At 39.2% G+C, this 20,197-nt stretch overlaps 1 protein-coding gene across 15 annotated transcripts in view; it reads right to left on the bottom strand.

Moving 5' to 3' along the window:
* Nucleotides 1-20,197, bottom strand: part of NCOA2 (nuclear receptor coactivator 2) — a 250,335-nt gene that overhangs the window by 52,925 nt on the left and 177,213 nt on the right. For all 15 annotated transcript variants that reach the window (XM_043507729.1, XM_043507732.1, XM_043507727.1 and 12 more), the window contains 3 exons: nucleotides 8,143-8,246; nucleotides 1,974-2,151; nucleotides 219-404 (listed from right to left, as the gene is read on the bottom strand). In XM_043507729.1, coding sequence (XP_043363664.1) covers nucleotides 219-404; nucleotides 1,974-2,151; nucleotides 8,143-8,246 — 468 coding nt within the window. The remainder of the gene's footprint in view (nucleotides 1-218; nucleotides 405-1,973; nucleotides 2,152-8,142; nucleotides 8,247-20,197) is intronic.

The raw sequence follows: 20,197 nt of genomic DNA, 5'->3' as shown, positions 1-20,197 counted from the left end.
AAATTGTGTGCAGGCCAGCCTATGTAATGCAAATTAAGAGGAAAGTTACACAGTTTAAAGGAAAAGGGAAAGCTTGCATATCTTCTGTTCCCTGCTATGGAGAAACCACTTAATCTTGATTTCACCGCAGTTACTGATCTATAATTTTTGGGGTAAGCCTGGAAGGAGAAGGTCAAGACACCATTAAAATAAGCAAAATAAAAGTATGCACCATTTACCTTCACCATCTTCCTTGATGGACTTTGGTTGAGAAACAGCAAAGCACTGCATAGTTTCATATTTCTGATGTGCTTCCTGGTTATCAGGGCCCTCTTCAGCATCAGTTAAAGGTTTTACCAGCATCCGACAATTAAAAGTATGGCTGTTGCGCCTAGGGGCTTCACCAGACCAAGGTCCCCCATTCACTGAGCAAAGCAAAATTCATATAATAAGATCTCAGAAGTAGTCATTCCTACCAGTCATCCAAAGTTCACATGTAAAAGAGAATTAATTATGGTGCTTTATAAACTGGGGGAAACACTCATTTAATAAACAAAATGTGCAAAGTAATTTCATCCTCGTCACTTAAATGGATCACAGTCCCTAGTTTGTTCAGCCACCTTGTCTTTCCTTAGTTAAGCAGCTTAAAAAGAGAACAAACAGAAAGGCGGTACAAAATATCTGCACCCAAAAAAGACATGGAGCACCCTGATCAACTGTCTAACACTGCCATCAGTCCTGGACAGATTATATTAACTCTATCTTCCAACAGCCTGGAAGAAAGTGTGTGTAGTCAAGTAATGTGTTTCCCAATACAAATCTGGGAATGCACTGGTTAATACAAAAGAGAAGGGCAATATCATTCAAAATGTATTGCACAGAGTAGGAACATTGGCAGATAAAGAGTTAACATGCAGTGTACATAAACGTGAGGCAAGGAGGCTAGAGACAAATTAAAATAAGTACCCTCAGCTACGATGTAGAACACTGTAGGAGGATGACCTGGGTCCAATAGTGGATAAAACTAAAACCTTTTCCAGAGTGCTTAAGAGAAATAAAAAAGGAAACAAAATCCTTGGATGCATAAATATAGGTACTGAAAAAAGTCAGAGCAAATTATTCTAACACTGCATAAGGTACTAATGAGGCCATATTTAGAATACCATGCACAATCCTGCTCAGCTATTTGTAAAAAGTAATAAATAAATGGAAAATGTACAGAAGAGGCTGAAAAGAACAATTCAGTGACTTACATTTCTTAGCCATTCAAAAATGCTTCATAATTTTCTATTCTTTAATATTTATTTTTTAAAAGAGGTTATGACGATCTCACTGACATAAACAATGTTTCAATGAACAGAAATGACATAATACTGTTCAAACTATTGTGAACAAATGTACATGCAAAAAAGGTAGTACCAAAAAAGATAAGGTATAAGAAATAAGCTGAAATAAAGTATAAATGAACATAGCAATACAAACAGTTCTTAAAAAGAAATGGGATAAACATTTGGGAAAATAAAAATAAGAATGAAATAAAACATCTAACAACAAGGCAGTTTCTGTCCTTATATTGTAAAATGTCCTCTCTTCCTTGTAGTTATGAATCGTTTCTTAGAATAATCAGTTTACATGTGGGAAGTGGGGGAAAACTCACACAGATAATGTTACCTGTGTTTGTAAGGATTCACTATAAAGAACTTGCAGCAATGTCAGTCATACATCTGCCAGTTACTATGAGCAGCTTTGAACAAAAACTGAAACCCGAAAGAAGAGATAAAAGGAGGCTGGTTTTGAGAAACAATCATTTGTTACATAGCCTTTAGGCATACTATACTATACTACTTTAGGCAGACAATAAACACAGTACATCTGACATGGACTTTAACTTAAGTAACTGAGTGCTATTAAGTGAAGCAATGAAAACATTGACTTAAGAAACCAAAGATAAATATAAATGAGCAATGGCAAATTTTTGTGGGAAATGAATATACCTAAAGATTTTGGCAGCAGGTTTCTGACAAATTCATTGTGGTCCCCTACATGCAGGATGCTGTATACACTTGTGTTCATCAGCTCTTCTTGGTTGTATCTTAGGTATTGTGTCACATTCTCAGAAACAAACACAATGTTCCCTTCTAGGTTCACTACAAAGAAGAACCCATCTAGGGCCTAGAAGAAAAAGAGAAAAGCCATAATCTGATTAACAAAAGATATAAGGAAACAATAACCTCTTTTAGAGGACAGATGTCTCGTCTCTTCTCCTCCTCCCTTCTCCCCCAGCTAGCTTGTACTGAAATGATGAGAAGAATATGAAATTCCATGTAGTGGATCAAATTCTACTCAAGATATAATACTAACAAACTGAAAAGGGTTGAAAGATTGAGATTTCATATCAACAGTGTTGTGAAACCAGTACTTAAAGGCAGAAAGAAAAAAAATGTATTTTTGAAAGGTCTACTGTGACAGCCAAGTTACTGGACTTTTTAAAAACTATTTGCTGACTTCCTTTTAAAACGTATGCTGAATATTATATTTTTGTTTCTCCCCTAACCAGGAGAAAACAAAAGTTCAGTCTCAGTAAGAAGTTCTCATGCAAAGATAAAAACATTAGTTTGTTGCCTAGCAATGACTGTTCTTATGATGCAAGCATGATTGTGCATAAATGCCTAGGAATAACTCAGAGCCTTCCTCTCTGTTTAATTTTATGACATGTAAACAGACCGGGGACAAAGATTTAAATTCAAACCATCAAATCCACTGGATTGAAGTATTCAATTGCCAGCACAGCCCACATGAACCTTCCGCCACTTTGCCTGCTATACTGACTCTTCAGAAGGCTACTCTGAAAAAAAAATGTTTAACTTCCATTTTGATTTGGAAATGCAAGAAGGTAATTTTGTACCTATAATCAGAGGAACAAACCACTGACAGGACAACAGGGTTACCCATGATTTTTTAAAAATAAAAGTTGTGGATCCACCCTACTGATAAGCCTGAATACAGCACAAGGAGGAGTTGTCACAGCACTGTACATTGGCATGTGATAGAAAGGGCTAAATCTTCTATAATACACAACCTGTAATATCCTTAATATGCATTCGTAGCACACCTAGGTTGTAGATGTGTATTACAAATACAACACAGCACTGAGCTGTTAGCAAGTCCATATTTTAAAAATATATATAAAAAATCTGGCCATGGACCCTATAGCATATCAAAAGGAAATTGCTTGTTTTATTATTTATATTACAGTAGTGCCCACAATATGCTTGATGTTGCACAGATATACTGTATACAAAGACACAGTTTAGGCCCCAAAGAGCATACAATATAAAAACACAGAAACCCTCCCTCCCCCAGAAGATGGGTAAAAGAAGGCACAACATACAAGCAGAGCATTCAAGATTATGAATGGCAAATGTCTTGTTTATTCCCTTTTTAAATTAAATATAATAAAAGTAAGATATATACATATATATACACACATTTATCATCTCACTGCTTTTGAATGTAGATATTTTAGGTGCTTGTTTGTTCTGTCAATTGTCAGAATTTTTAATCCTTATGTTTTGTCTGTTTGTTTTTGCATTGTGTACATTGCCTTTTCTGTTTCTAATTATTTTAACCCTTGCCTATTTGTGAAGGCTTGCCTCTTTTCTATATATTTTCATAAAAGTTGCATACTTATTTATTTGTAAATTATACCTTTTAAAAAGTTTTAATTTATTTAGGCCCCAATTCTAATGGCAAATCTCCTATTGACATCACTGGTGCAGATCAATGTCTTTTTTTATTTGTATCTATGCACAATGGGGAGACTTTCAAAGACACAAATTGAAGGTAATTGTCTAACAGGGTCTTTAGCATCTCAGTGACTCCCCTCAACGTATATGGTCCACAACCTAAAGCCTACTATTATAGCAACCTCCTTGGTGGGGGAGCACTCCATGCAACTTCTTCACTGCTATTTCTTGAACTGACTAGAGGGATCGGTAAGTAGTAGCATGAGTCTATGTAGTGATTATGGCCTATCTACAGCATTTTCATCTCCTAATGTTCAGAAGCAAAAGGCAAAATCAGTTTACTTTTAGGGTAACTGCTAGACTGTCAAACCAGCTTATGGCATCCAATTATTTAAAACTTACAGAGGTTTCTACTTTGTAATGCTGATTTCTTATCTCTTCCCCAGATACACTACACTATGACAGACTGTTGGAACAATAATGTAATCTTGCACCCCTTCCTTCAGGACTCTTGCTCTGACGGGGCAACGAGATTGGCAGAGAGAATAAGAGAACAGAAATTCTTTTAGAGGACGTATTGGAAAAGAAAACAAAGTTTTGTTCTTTGGGTTGCTGTGGACTATTGTCTCACTCTCTTTTGCGCACACACTCCCCTGCCTTAAACAGGAAATTTGTAAAAATCTCATCAGAACAAGCAAATGATGATGAATTCTATTTACTTTCTTCAACAGGAAACACTTGCAAGTATGAGGACACCCCCCATTTAAATTGTTTAATAGAAAAGAGAATTACATTTCTAAATCAGATAACTAGTATGCAATCAGTTAGCTTTGCCATTATTTTCCTTACTTCATAAAGAGAAAAAAATGGACTCATCAAGCCTATGAGACTTTTAAAGAGATGAAAACACTTAATTGCATTTCTTTACAAAGTTAAAGATACACAGAATACATCTGTGGTCTTTTCACAGAGAATGCACAATAACTTTGCGACCTTTTAAGTATCTGTTACGCAAAGGCTTGAGTTTATTAATATCATTTCTTAATTTTTTATGGTCAATGCAGAATGGTTTCACAGTAGAGGAGAAAAATAAATTAAATCCTAATAAAGTAACACGAGGGTATAACCTGTGATTTTAAATACCCTGCGTGCTGCAATAGCTAAGCACAATAGGGTGAGATAGGGATAATTTTTTAGCCTTAAATTAATTGTGTGTGTGTGATTAAATCAGATCTTTATGATCAATTAACATCTACATGAAGACTGGAATTACTACACTGCCATGTATGAGCTCTGAGATTTAACTTTGCTTGTTTGCAAAAGCAGCAACATTCAGTTCAGTGAGCAAGTGTAATAAATATTAAAGTTTTCATCTAATGAGTGTAATGCACTAGTTATTCAGGGGACAACTTCTTCAGTCTGTTTAATCTGTCTAACCTATCTAGTGCTCTGCCTGGTAGTTGAGAATTTTTCAGTGCCCTAATTCCATATATAGCTCAGGAAACAGTGTCAGATTTCTGTGTTTTTAATCTAATGAGTCATGGAAAGTAATTCAAATATTTATTATTGGTATATTTATTAGGGTTTATAGTTTGGCTGATGCCACATTTTGGGAATAATGGGGTAATTTATATATCTGTCAAACTTGGTTCCTCTAGCTAGACTCAGAACTTTTTGTTTAGTTTTGTCTAAACCAACATTTATTCCTCCTTACAGATAAAGATCACTATCAGAATGGGTATTAAGTGTTTGTAACAGATCTTAAACAGATACATTTCAGAGTAGCAGCCGTGTTAGTCTGTATTCGCAAAAAGAAAAGGAGTACTTGTGGCACCTTAGAGACTAACAAATTTATTAGAGCATAAGCTTTCGTGAACTACAGCTCACTTCATCGGATGCATTTGGTGGAAAAAACAGAGGGGAGATTTATATACACACACAGAGAACATGAAACAATGGGCCTATCATACACACTGCAAAGGAGAGTGACCACCCAAGACAAGCCATCACCAGCAGCGGGGGGGGGGGAAGGAGAAAAACCTTTCATGGTGACAAGCAAGGCAGGCTAATTCCAGCAGTTAACAAGAATATCTGAGGAACAGTGGGGGGTGGGGTGGGGGGGAGAAACAACACGGGGAAACAGCCCCACCCCGTGCAATGACCCATCCACCCCCAGCCTCCACCCAAGCCCAAGTCAACTGCATCCAGCCCGCAAACCAACTCCAATTCAGCAGTCTCTAGCCGGAGTCCGCCCCCGAAGCCCTTCCGTTGAAGGACAGCCACTCCCAGGCCTGCAATCGAGTGACCAGAGAGGCCGAAGTGCCCTCCAACCGGTCTCCGAATGCCACAATTCTCGACGCCTGATCTGCGTCCATCCACTCCTCCACGCAGAAACCGTCCAGCCCGGCCAATGCACATGGCAGAGGGGCATCGCCGGCACACGACGGCATACATCACATCGGTAGCTGCGCAGGTGAACGAGCCCCCGACAGTGCGGCCGATGCGATCAGGTGGGCACTGTAGTTGCAGGAATGCATGATAGAGATCCTGTAGGTGTTCATCTCTGTCCGAGGGGCCGGAGCAAATGCGGCTATACCGCAGAGCTTGGCTGCAGACAATGCTGAAGTGAAGAAACAGATTGACAGAGCCAGAAGAGTGCCCAGAGGTCACCTACTATAGGACAGACCTAACAAAGAAAATAACAGAACGCCGCTGGCCATCACCTTCAGCCCCCAACTGAAACTTCTCCGGCGCATCGTCGGGGATCTGCGGCCTGTCCTGGGGGCGGCCCATCGCTCTCGCGGATCTTGGGGGGCGGGCCAGTCCTTGCTTGCAGACGGCCCCCTCAGTCTGAGGCGGATGCTCGCCAGCAACCACACACCACGCGGCGGGGCCACTAGCCCAGGGGCCTATCCTTGCAGCGGAGCCCGTTGCCAACTCTGTCCACGTGTCTGTTCAGGGGATACCATCGTGGGGCCTGATCGCATCAGCCGCACTGTCGGGGGCTCGTTCACCTGCGCAGCTACCGATGTGATGTATGCCGTCGTGTGCCGGCGGTGCCCCTCTGCCATGTGCATTGGCCGGACTGGACGGTCTCTGCGTGGAGGAGTGGATGGACGCAGATCGGGCGTCGAGAATTGTGGCATTCGGAGACCGGCTGGAGGGCACTTCGGTCTCTCTGGTCACTCGATTGCAGGCCTGGGAGTGGCTGTCCTTCAACGGAAGGGCTTCGGGGGTGGACTCCGGCAAGAGACTGCTAAATTGGAGTTGGTTTGCGGGCTGGATGCAGTTGACTTGGGCTTGGGTGGAGGCTGGGGGTGGATGGGTCATTGCACGGGGTGGGGCTGTTTCCCCGTGTTGTTTCTCCCCCCCCCCCCCCCACCGTTCCTCAGATATTCTTGTTAACTGCTGGAATTAGCCTGCCTTGCTTGTCACCATGAAGGGTTTTCCTCCTTTCCCCCCCCTGCTGCTGGTGATGGCTTGTCTTGGGTGGTCACTCTCCTTGCAGTGTGTATGATAGGCCCATTGTTTCATGTTCTCTGTGTGTTTATATAAATCTCCCCTCTGTTTTTTCCACCAAATGCATCCGATGAAGTGAGCTGTAGCTCACGAAAGCTTATGCTCTAATAAATTTGTTAGTCTCTAAGGTGACACAAGTACTCCTTTTCTTTAAACAGATAAAATATCAGTGAGAGAGAGTAAATGACAGTAGTTAAATACGTTAGCTCCTAGATGACATGTATGCGCTATAGATAACAATGATATCATGGGTGCATTTAAGAGTTAAGGTTTCAACTATTCAGCCTCTTCTGATATCAATGGAAGTCACACAGTTAAAGTCATGAAGAATTCTTTGCAAAGCTAATCAAAAGATTTATCCTGAAGAATTCCCATAGATGTGTGTTTTTGTAATCAGGAGGTGAAACAAGCATGTTACGTATGCAGAAATGGCAAAAGTAATTAAAACAACGTGTAGCAATGATGCATAATTTTAGAGAAATACTCCCTCAGCCCACATGTATTCATGTTGTAAGTCAATGAGAGCATACAAATGAGTTTACCAAATCTCCATATTTCAGAATGGAACACAAAATTAGGACATTTCATAAAACTGAACTCAAGAAATATCCATGACTACAGTAGTTAAATATATAATATGATGCTACTGTTCTAAACCTGCTCCCCTGGGAATCAATGTTTTGTCACTGAATTAAATTCAATAGGATCAGCAGCATCCTCTGTATTTGTGATATGGAATGGCATCCTAAGTAGCAAAGATGGCTGTTTTATCCAAGTGATAACATTTGATATTGCCTTTAAGAGTGAGTTCCAATTTGATTTTTTCACTCCATGACATTCATCTTGATATTATATTAGCAGAATTAACTCCAATGTAAAGAAAACTTTGGGCACTTACCTCAAGCATCATTGGTCCAAGTGCATCCTTGTCGATGACACTCTGACCTGTAGATGATACATCCGCTTTTTGTACTTCATCTTCATTGGCCGCTGCTGCTTTTTCTGCATTAAAGAGAACTATGCATTAAATGACCGAACAGAGCTCTTAAAAAGGTATTATCATTTTTCAAGTCCACAGTAGTTTGCGACAGATACCAAGCAAACCACTACGACTGAGATTAAAGAAACCTCCATCGTGATATGGGGAAGCAAGGCTAGAGGGTTAATTTTTCAACTCTGGAACTGTAGGCTCAAATCCTTCTTTAGGATAGCAATGAAATAGTGATTTCATCCTGGTCCCTAGTAGTTAATTAACTAAATTACAGAGCACATACACACAGTCTTGCATGACAGGCACTCTTTGCTTATAAAGAGGTAGACAGCTGACTGGAAGACCTTGCAAAGCACCTGTCTCGTTATCCCTGCACTATCTTTTCGTGAGCATTACATTTAAAAAACCAAACCAAAAGCTAACAAGTTTAGACTGATCCGGAGTTTACGCACAAGTGAAAGAGTTTTTGCACTCCCATTTCCACACCACACAATTATTATTGTTTATCATTTTAAATTCACATTATATTATTCACACTATAGTTTTTTCCCCACTGTCACTTATGCATATTTACCAATATGCACATAAAATAGATAAAATTTCAAGAGCGCTGCATGAAAATTAAATGATAAACAACAGAAGCGAACAAAAATAACTTTCTGGGAGTATACCACCACCTGTGCTAATGTTTCAATTATACGGATCTGAACAATTTGCACCCTTGTTTGTACTCCATGCTACAGTATTGATTAAACATGCAAACCAGAATTTTGCCTCAAAATATCTATAAATCAAATTAATTTTGCAAATCTGCACTCTCAATCATGCCAATCCATATTAATTATTCTGCATCTTTTTTAATTTTTGTCTTGGAGTTTAAACGGGAACATTAGCAGAAAAAATGTTACCTAAAATTAATGCAACATCTGATCACTGCATTATGTTAATAGTCTTCAATTCAAAATACATTTTTAGTGACCACCCAATAAAACACAAGATCTAAAAAGTAACCCAGAGTGATAACAGACTCCTAAAAATGCTTGGATTCACTATTCAAAGGTAATGGTGTAATATTTAGTCTATTGCTACATATCAGAAAATCTGAATAAAAATGTTTAAAAACACGTTCTCCATGAAAAGGAAGCTAATATTGCTAACAATGTGAGAAAACAGGTAACTTTTACAATTAGGGATAAACAGAAACAGGTTGAACTTGTTGCACTTCAACAAAAGTTTATACTTTCTTCATTAACAAACCATCAAAAGTCCCATTATGGTGAGAATGACTAAGGATACCATACACAGATGAGCCAATAAGCATTTGCAAAGCACATTTTTTTGGAAAAAAAATTCAAGTATTGGGCACAGAAATAGGAAGATACCAAATATAGCAGGCCCGCAGTATTTTCTGTCAGTGCCTGGATGCTCCTCTCATGCAGTTTCCTCTGGATTATTCCTTTGGCCGAGAGTAGGAGGGCAAAGTGAATGTACAGTTCCTCTGTCACCTCAAAACAGAGAGATTGGTCCCCCAAATCCTGGATTCCTCCATGATCAGTGCACATCTATTAGAGATAAGGAGTAACAGAATCCTCGGTGGCTTCCCCCTCAGAGGGTGGGTGAATCTGACTGAACACACCCAGTTATCTATACTGGGTGGTTATAACACAGGCTCCACTTCCTTACTATTTGCAAGGGGGGCTCTGACCTTTATGGGAATTCTTAAGTCTCTCCAGATGCGGGATCAAAATAAAAGTCACAAACCCCAACGCATTTGGGGATACTCCCTCCCTGTAGCCCCAGAAAAAGGAGACCGGGTGTGGCCCGTCTGCAGTGCTCCCAGCAACCCAGCATCAATATAGTGGGTTTCAAGGATATCACTCTGGCTGGATCTCTGAGTGAGGCTCAGCTGGTTTGTCTTACTTTAAGAGTCCACTGCACTCTCCTCAGGGTCGGAGTGAAGGTCTTTAGGCTAGGAGTTCCCTCCACAGCTTCAGGAATCACTCCTGCAGTCCTTTACTTGGAACAATCCTGCTCCTTCCTCGCTGCTGCAGCAGTTTCCTCGCTTTTAAAGGCTTCCTCCTATCATGCATGATTGACAGGGCTGGAGGGGTGGGGCTAGCCCTACTATCAGGGCCTCTCCGGCATCTTCCTCATCTACGTGGGGTCTACACACACAGTCACATAAGGGTCCGTGAATATGTACTACTTCGTCTTAAATGTATTTAGTATTTTTCATTCTGTTGGATCCTTACATGTCTAAAAGCTATAGATCTACAGGAATCACTTCACCTATTACTGAAATACAGCCTGGGAGTAGAGGATAATAGAGAATCGGACAATGGCCACGTGGCACAACCATGGAAGGGTAGACGATTTGGCAAGAGACACATGTGCAATTCCCTATGCCTTTTATTAAAATTGAAAAAAAAAAACACATTGACACAATTTTTGTAATGATAAAGATTCTTTTAAAATTGCAATTTAGACTGACTCCTCCAAATTTAAAGATTTTATTTACGAATTACAGCACACTTGCTGTAAAATTTGTTTTTGTGACTACAAAGATTATCTACAGTAAATTATAAGCATGGGATTTTCAAATGCATCCAAGCTCCAATTGCCTTCTGCGGGAAATGTGTTGGGCCAATACTGAGTGCTTTTGAAAATCTCATACTGTTTTTTACAGTATGTTCATGCACAATATGATAGATTGCAAACAATTTCTGAAATGTAATTGTGTGTATGACTGTTAATAACAATAATTTAAGTTGTCTTTTAAATAAGTATTATAATTAGGACAATATAATGTCCTTGTTCTGCAATGGCAACTCACACAAACTAATGAGAGATTCCCAAGAACTGAAGATGGCATAAGGCCTTTTTGGGAAGGGCAAGGAAGAAGGGTGAGCAGGTATCTGTCCCTTTGCTGAAAAAAAGTAAGTGTGGGGGAAAAAAATCTAGCTGTTCTCCATATGCTACAGGACAGCAGAGTTTGTACCATATTATGTTAATGCTGGAAATATTTTAACAGAAAAGTTTACTGATCCTGAAAGCTGGGTCCAGTTCCTAGCAAAGTCTGGGAGGCTGAGTCCCAGGTTGCAGCGGATGTCATAAGTAGTCCCTGTTTTTTGTATTGCAGAAGAACTTTAATCACACAGTAAAATTTTTCAGAATACCATCTTGTGGTCCACTTTAATTCCACAGTAGCCACCAACATTCTCTTGACCCCCTAGAGCTCAAGATTAATTCTTTATGCCATTTTGAAAGATGGGATTCCAGCTTTTAGACAACATAAAAATGGCTCTAGCTCCAAAATTCTTGACATAGGAACCCTAAAAAATCATATCAGATGTGCAACAGCTTGGGAATAGGCAGGAGAGAGGCACTAAGCTAATTAAAACAGTATGATGTTAATTTCTTTTGTGAACAATTATGGCTAGATGAATGTTGCAGATCAAAGAAAATATCTGGTGCAGATCTGTTCAATGCATTGGTGCTACCTAGTGGTTTCTTTAGTGGATTTACAAGGACAGGTTAGTAATTTTCACTGTTTATTTCTCACATACTACTGATCAGTTGCTAAAGATTCTTCAAACTATTACAACCACAGAATTCACATGGCTCAGTAATGCTTCTGGCTTGACCAGTATGTTGTATCTCATTTATATAAACACCTTCTATCCCTTATGCTCCCAAATGAGATTTTGAGTCAAAAGAAAATGAAGGATGTTTTTAATGTCTATACTACAGTAATTAATTTTGAAAATTATACATGGATACACATTAAGATTATGCATTCTGAATCAGTCACTGAATAAAACAACATACCCTGCACTGTGCACTATATGCATATGAAATACACTCTTTAGTTTAAGGATTCAGGCATTCCAAAGAGCATTACATATTCAAAAGGGGTGCCCAACTGCCCAATTTTATAGCTGGATCTGTGATTTAACTGAAAGATGTGTAAAATCTCACAAACTAGACAGCTCCCTACTGGCTAACACATCTAAGCAGCTTCGTGCATGTAAGTTATTTGAGCTAAGGGTCAGCAGTGTCTTATGCTCATGAAATGAACTAAAGATCTGCCTGTTTAGGATCTTAGCCAGTGATGATCTTCAGGTTTTGCAGTAAAATTATCCACTTTTGATTGAACTATAGCCTATTTTGGGGGATCCATCAGCAAACACAGAGAAAGCAAGTGGACCTAGAGATCAGCAATCACTGAAGGATGCCAGCTGATTGTGTTTTTAACAGAGAGGCTGAGATAAATACTTGAAATGAATAATTTATTTACAGATAAAGCACACAGGGTCAATTGAGAGCAGAATTTTGTTGTAAGAAAGGATAGAAAACACAAGCAGCCCTGCTAATTACAGCGTTACCAACTCTTATTGTATCATAAGTGTCACGATAGTTGATGTTTTACTTAAAACCCCAGCTCCTGGAGTCATGTGATTATGTGGGACTCAAAGCTTTTCCATATATATATATTTGGGAGCCCCACCTAATGGTTTTTGAATGCCCCATAGGCAAAACTGCAATATAGGGCCAATACTGCAAAGCCTTTCTCTTGTGAATGGTATTGAAATCAGTGGGATTACTTATGTGACTGAAGAAGACAGACCAGATTCTTTACTTTAGTCAAGCTCTGTTTGGCACAGGGGAGAGGGCAAGACACGTCAGGGAGCCAGTTATGGCTCCCTTATTTTGCACATGCTGCTATGCTGTCTGTTAGAACAGCCTCATGGCTGCTTTAATTTAAAACACCGGAAAAAGGTAATAAGGAAGCTTGTATCAACAGAGGATTTGCTGAATGAACCCCACATTAGGTAAGGGGAAGAGCACTGGCCTATGCAAAGGTAGGGAATGGGCAGTTTGAGCTAGCTTCATGCCTAGGGTTGCCAGCGACCAGTTTTCGACCGAAACGCCCGGTTGAAAAGGGACCCTGATGGCTCAAGCAGGGCTGCCTGCCTGCCCTGGCTCCGCATGGCTCTTGGAAGTGGCCGGCATATCCCTGCAACCCCTAAGTCTGCACGCAATCCCGTACCCCAATCCCCTGCCCTGAGACCCCTCCCACATCCAAACTCCCTCCCAGAGCCTACACCCCGCACTCTTTCCTGCATCCCAACCCCAGCCCTGAACCCCCTCCCACTCCCAAACTCCCTCCCAGAGCCCGCACTCCCGCCCCACTCTGAATCCCTTGGCCCCCACTCAGAGCCCACTCCTGAACCCCAAACCCCTCATCCCCAGCCCCACCTCAGAGCCCGCACCCTCAGCCGGAGCCTTCACTCCAATCCCCTGACCCAGCTTGGTGAAAATGAGCAAGTGAATGAGGGTGGGGGAGGGCGAGCAACGGAGGAAGGGAGGATGGAGTAAGCGGGGGCAGGGCCTTGGAGAAGGGGCAGAGGATGGGGCAAGGGTGTTCGGTTTTCAGCAATCAGAAAGTTGGCAACCCTATTCACACCAGTGGAGAGTTTACCTCCATAAAGGGAATTCTCTGCCAGCTGTTTAGGTTCAGAACCCATCCTAAGTGCTGTAATGGTGTCAGAGTGCAAACCAGAATCTGGACCTATTCATATGAACAGGGCTAACAAGATTGAGCCCATATTTACTAAATTAAACTAGAAAAGAATTTATGTAATTCGGAAACTACACAGGAAATAATTATCAACCCTGCTCAATGAAAAGTTTAGCCCAGAGACTAAAAAATAAAAATAAAAAAACTCCTTTGAGACATACTTTTATGCTAAGTAAACACATACACATGCAATTATGTAGCATTTTAGGTATGTATGTAGTTTCCATTTTAAATTGCGGACAGGTTTACAGCTGTTTAAGTATTAATACTGTATAGCAAAACACACTGATTCATATTTGACACTAGGCTTTTTTCCAGTGGTCACCAACGATATTTATTTTTCGTATCCACAAGTAAAAACAAACAAACAAATATTTTTTTCAATATGCTCAGCACGGGGAGTGTTTCAAGTTTTATTTGAAGCTTATCCCAGATTCAGATATAATCAAACCTTTATTAAAGCACATAAGTTTGCTAGGAATTCTGAAATAAAATGGAGAGAAGTCAAGAGCAGTCATTTAAAGTCTCTTGACATGCTTTTTAAAACATAGATAACCTATTTTTTTTAATTTCCCTACTTCTATCCCCTACCTCCACCCGCAAAATGTTTTTTTCTATACAGTACTTTTTGTTGGTCCCGTTAGATTCCTGAAAGATAAATAAAACATGAAAGGATTTGGATCTCTCTCTCTCTCTCTCTCAATTTTTTTTTTAATACAATACATCCCTGCAGTTGCAGTACCACAATTGGATGCGCAATCTGTGGGCTCTTTGTTTGTATACTTTACTCCCTCTCCCTCAATGAAACTGCTTTGAGGAACAATCCTCCTTGACCCTTCCTATGCCTTGCAATCCAGAAATCCAATACAAATTAATGAGACTTTCATTTTCAAAACAAAGAACAAAACCGGAGTCTCTTAGGGACTATGTTAAAATGAGTCAAACTACCCTCCCCCCAAAAGAAGAGATTTGCATCAATATATTTTATATGGTTTATTTTTTCTCATAGCAGTCACTATTATGTGTGTTTTCTACTCGAACAAAAGGAGCAAAAAAAGGAGAAGTGAGTAAAGAAGCATTAGACACATAAACAATACAAGTGTTTTGAAAATAAGAGGGGGAAGAGAAAATAGATTTGCAGAACATCCTGATTATGTTGTTCTACATCACAGGCACCATCACGCGTACATTTGAAAGTGAAATTTCAGACTATTTCCTGATATGAATAGCAACACATCACAAAGTGAGCCTCAAACAAAAAACCAACCAACCAACCAACCAACCAAACAAACCAACCAAATATCCTGTAGCCAAAGAATGCAGTTCTTTTATGCAACACTTCTTTAAAAGAGAATTTCAGCTGGAACATACATTTCATTCTCTTCATAATTTTCTAGCGTTGCTATTGAAATATCATGTCCATCCAAAGTCATGTATCCTCATTTTTTGAAAAAGCAGACCAAAAATGCAAGCAGAGCTTTTCTTGTCAGTAATACCAGAACATTCATTTCTCTACAGGAAAACAGCCATGATTCAGGAGACATCCTTATAATTTAACCAACTGTAGCAGCATCAGCATCACTAGCACGGATTACTAGAAGGCAACTTAAATGTTATACAGCATTTCCGAATCTACAATTAAAATTAAATTCTACAGCACAAATGCTTTTAAAACACCTAATTTTTCTCCATTTTTTCATATTTGTTTATGTATTAGACAGCCATTTGTGGGTAGTCTGATTCACATGTTGTCAGCTCGTCTTTCAAAAAGCAACAGGGAAGAGACTAAAGAAGTAAAACACAGGGAAGAGTGAATACAAAAGGATTTAAATTGGCAGAGGACAGAGATAAAAGTAGTTTCAGGCACTAGATTTAACTGATTTTAAAAAATTGACTAGACTTCTACTTGACTCTTGAAATTTCAGATTTCACAATGATATAGATTTATAATCATTACTAAATACTAACTGTGTGTACTATGGCAAGAGACAGTATGTTATTAGTATAAATAGGACTATAAAAAAGAGCAGCTTCATATTTACAAACTTTAGAGTAAGAAAGAAAAAATGTTTTTATTAATTCAGTGTGTTCCAATCGCAGACTAGCAAATACAATACAAGGCGCGGTAAAGCAAAGCAATGAAGAATTTTAAAATTATTCCAATGCCTGGTTAACCATGGGGATAGCAGTTTTCCTTGTAGTTGTATTATTCAAAGAATTAGAACCTTTAACTAAAATGGTACTTGATATACCTAAATATATTTGTTAACCAGTTCCTAGTACTTCAACATGAGCAAAGTTGTTCCCTCCAAAAATCTATCAATTTTTCAAAAGACAGTTACAATTTCTTTTACAACAATCTCAATAACAAACTGTAAGACTCAGCAGAAAGTTTTTGCCCCTCCTCCAGGAACATGCCTACCTATTATTTAGCGAAGTGATTATAAATCGAGGTTGCTGTCACACTTTATGGCATATCTCTGCACAGAGTAAAGAACCCATTAGATTAGTGTACTCATTTTCCGCTTAAACTATAGATCAAGTACTATAGGAAAAGCTATGTAATATCTCAGAAAGGTTTTAGGAGGTAAAACAGGGAAGAATTATGCATCTGCCCTGAACTAAAATTAGAAAAGCTGCCATATGGCTCTGTGAAGCCAGCAGCACATTCTTATTCATTAGGAAGCATTCTGCTAACATCAAAACACAAGGCCCTTCCTGTGCTCTCCAAATGTGTTTATCTTTTCAACATTAATGTACTACAGATCATCAGGTTGCTGAAATCTTCTACAGTACACATTTTAAAAAAAAACATAGATGCACTTTTTCTCAGTACTTTTACTCACTGTGAGTAATCTAAGAGCAAAGCTTAAAGCAGCCTCACTCTCATCCTCACACATAACCTCTCGTTAGCAAATCATGGTTTCCTTCAGCATCAAAGGGACAGCCTGATCACCCAATCCCAACTCAAACTGATATCAGAATCCAGTTCCTGTGAGAACGAAACAGACTTTGTTTCACTTTTACCACACTGGTGATATAAAAATCACTTAAACTTATGACACAGGACTAAGCTGACAGAAGATTGAAAGCTGTAAGCTCGTTTATTCATCCAAGAACAGTGATAACACTATGTTTAACACTCTGAATACGATATTCTTTTCAGAATTTCCAACACACATTTGGCCTGATTACTCCCCTCCCCCACTCCCCACCCCCCAACTGTGGAAAGGAGCTTCTGTAAAATACTAGCACCATCATATCAGCCTTCCCTTCCCACGAAGCCGCAAAGCATAGCTAAACTTTAACACAACCTTTAAAATTTTGGGGAACTTCTGATGTTAGAAAATGAAAGTATAGTATCTAGTGTTTCAAATATTCTGACATTCCCTGAAAGTATAATTTGCACTCTAAAAGCCTAGGGGCATTTTTGGGTATCATAAAACAAACAGTTCAATTAATACTTAAAATAATGAATATGAATATATCTTCTCCTACCTCACCATGGTTCTCTCTTTTGGTCTACTCACCTCCAGTATTAGCTTTCTCTAATGCCATATAACTACCATCTGGCACTATCCTCTGTGGTACAATCCCCCACCACCTAGGCTAAATTGGAAGTATAAATGGAAGTGGAGGGTAAAGTCAAGAAATAAACTTTGGCAAGAATGAAGTCCAAACCTGGGCCAGCAAATGGCCCAGCTTGAATCTGTTCCACCATGAAGGCTCTTTTCTTTCCCCATTTATACAATCTCCTCCTTACAAACTGTGCTCACAAACTTTGGTCATCACACTTGTGTTTTCCATAATTCGGTGACTGTAGAACTGGCTCCAGACCGGTTATAAAATTTGTTTGCTGAATCTAAGCTTTTAATTATTAAAAAAAAGAGTTAGTTTTTTGCAAAAAAAAACAACAGCTAGCCCCCAAATGTGAAATAACATGATATTATCCTAAACAGACAAATAAACAGCCTTAAGCAACTGCTGTAAGGGACATTAACTCTTGGTCTTATGGTAACAATCTAAATGTCAACATTATTACTATTTCACTATTGATCATTTGCAGAAATATTGACCTAATCTTTAGGTTTATCCACTTTTGTTGGACACAGTGGTGAATGCTATTGAAAGAGGGGGAGGTGTGATGGGACATCTAGTTTCTATCAAAAGTTGGTGGGGCTATGAACTAGGAATTGATGTTCGCTCCAAAATTTCAACCCACTTTTTAGCTCATAATGGAAAAAAGAAGAGGAGATGCATTCTGTCAGAACCCCAAAACCTCAAAGATCAAAACCCACAGTTGTTTTTGTTTTTTAAAGCAACAAATGTAACAAAGTCCTATTCCTGTTCAGGTCACCTCTAATATGTCTATCAGTAAAAGCACAGAAAGCCTGTCTGGCATCCTGATATTTAAGTGAAACCATCATAGAATTAAAACCAAGATTAAAATGGTTACCCCATAAACCTTTTCTCAATCTATGCCTCAGCAGTGAACAGCAGAAGTGCTCTAGGCTACCTTGTTATGAGGCTAGATTCATTCCGCATGAAGGCCCCTTGGATCTGGAATTCACTTCTCCTGGGTCTGTCACAGTCTGCATTTGTGGACTTTCTGGACATCCTGCAAAGCCTCGCTTTTTTTCCTAAGCATTGAGAAGGTTAGGTGTTCAGGGATGGCAGGGTGTAATTTTGTCATTATGGAGTTGGTATATGGTGTTTAATTTGTTTTTGTTTTTTTGCGTAGACTGAGCAGTTCCATGTATACTGTTAAGTATGAATTTTGATGTTATATGAGGGTGCACAGGGTACTTATTTGCAGTTTCACAAACCAAAAGAATAAATTAAAAACCACATTCTCTCTCTTCTACTCCACAAGGGAAACTAACATCTTTTTCCCTGGGGGCTCTCCAACCTCTCCAACCAGTTCTGCAGTTAACACCTGATTGTCTGGAGAAGTAACAGACGAAGAAAGAAAGAAAGAAAGAAAGAAAGAAAGAAAGAAAGAAAGAAAGAAAGAAAGAAAGAAGTTCACTGAAGACAAACAGCATGGGTGATCCTTCTTACCAAAAGACCTAGATCCAGGGAAAGGCTGAGAAATTGTGACTCCTGCTGGTCATCTGTAGTTGCTGGTGCTAAGCACATCTCTGGACCAGGCCCCAAATTTACTTCGACTGATTCTCAACAGCATATAACATGAATGTTCCTCTTGCCCAACTTGGCTGTGGGACACATTTTTAAAAGCTGGACTCCCATTTTGCACTAGGCAAACAAATGTGAGTGCAATTTTGTATCCTCAGCTACCTGTGTCTGCAATTTGGGCATTTTAGATATCTAAGTGCCTGACTGTGCTCCCACATCAGGTATTTAGAAGTCTAAGGGGCACAAAATTACAGATGCAGGCAACTATTTGCATCTGTCATTTTGTGGGTGAAAAAGAAAAAGGAAAGCTAGTTGAGGCTGATAGGAAAAATTGGGATCTATGCCTTGCACAGAGTTACCTTGTATACACTTGTGACGCATGGCTAGAAAGGGTTAAACATCCTGCAAAATAAATAACCCTCAAAAGACATGTGGGGAGATAATGTTTGTGTTTTTGTGTATTTACATATATATGAGTAGGGTCAATGATGTAATCAACAGTCCCTGTCTATGCTGTATTCTGATAATTCAGAGATAAAAAGAATATCCTAGCATTTAAATGAACTCTAATTACAGGATCTCTCTGTATTCATCTCTCTTTGAAATGTATAGCAAATAATCTGTGAATGGTGGAGGAACAAGCAAACTGCCTTGTTAATTCTGTAACTAAGTACTGGTAATGGACCTCCTTCAAAGTCATCCTAATTACCTCTTGTTCCTGGAGGAACTCCCAACTTGTCAAAGAGGACATGAAATTGCATAAAAGATCCTTGGGTCCTCATTCTGTCATCTCAGATCTGCTTAGGTTTCATCAAGGGAAGCTTGAGCCGCCAAACTGAGGTCCCAGTTATGCTGGTACACCCGGAATATAATATTTGGACATTGGACTATAATTTATGACCTAATCCTAAAAGAACTCTTTGCAACTACAAAGCTCACCATCTCAGTTATAAATCTGCACCTAAATTAACTGAACTCATGTCTGTATGTATACTGATCTTTTAACAATACTCTCTCTTTTGTTTTTTAATAAATTTTAGTTTAGTTAATAAGAATTGACTGTAGCGTGTATCTGGCTAAGATCTGGAATATTCAATAACCTGGAAGGTAATGTATACGATCCTTTGGGATTGGTAGAACCTTTTCTTTTATATGATGAAATAAGATTTTCAGAAATCATCATATTTGACTTAGGTACCTGGATGGAGGTCTGAGGCTGGATCACTTTAAGGGAACTGTGTTGTT

The sequence above is a fragment of the Dermochelys coriacea genome, chromosome 2 (assembly GCF_009764565.3).
Source record: "Dermochelys coriacea isolate rDerCor1 chromosome 2, rDerCor1.pri.v4, whole genome shotgun sequence".
In the NCBI taxonomy this organism is placed as follows: Eukaryota; Metazoa; Chordata; order Testudines; family Dermochelyidae; genus Dermochelys; species Dermochelys coriacea.
This window is presented reverse-complemented; position numbering and strand designations above follow the sequence as displayed.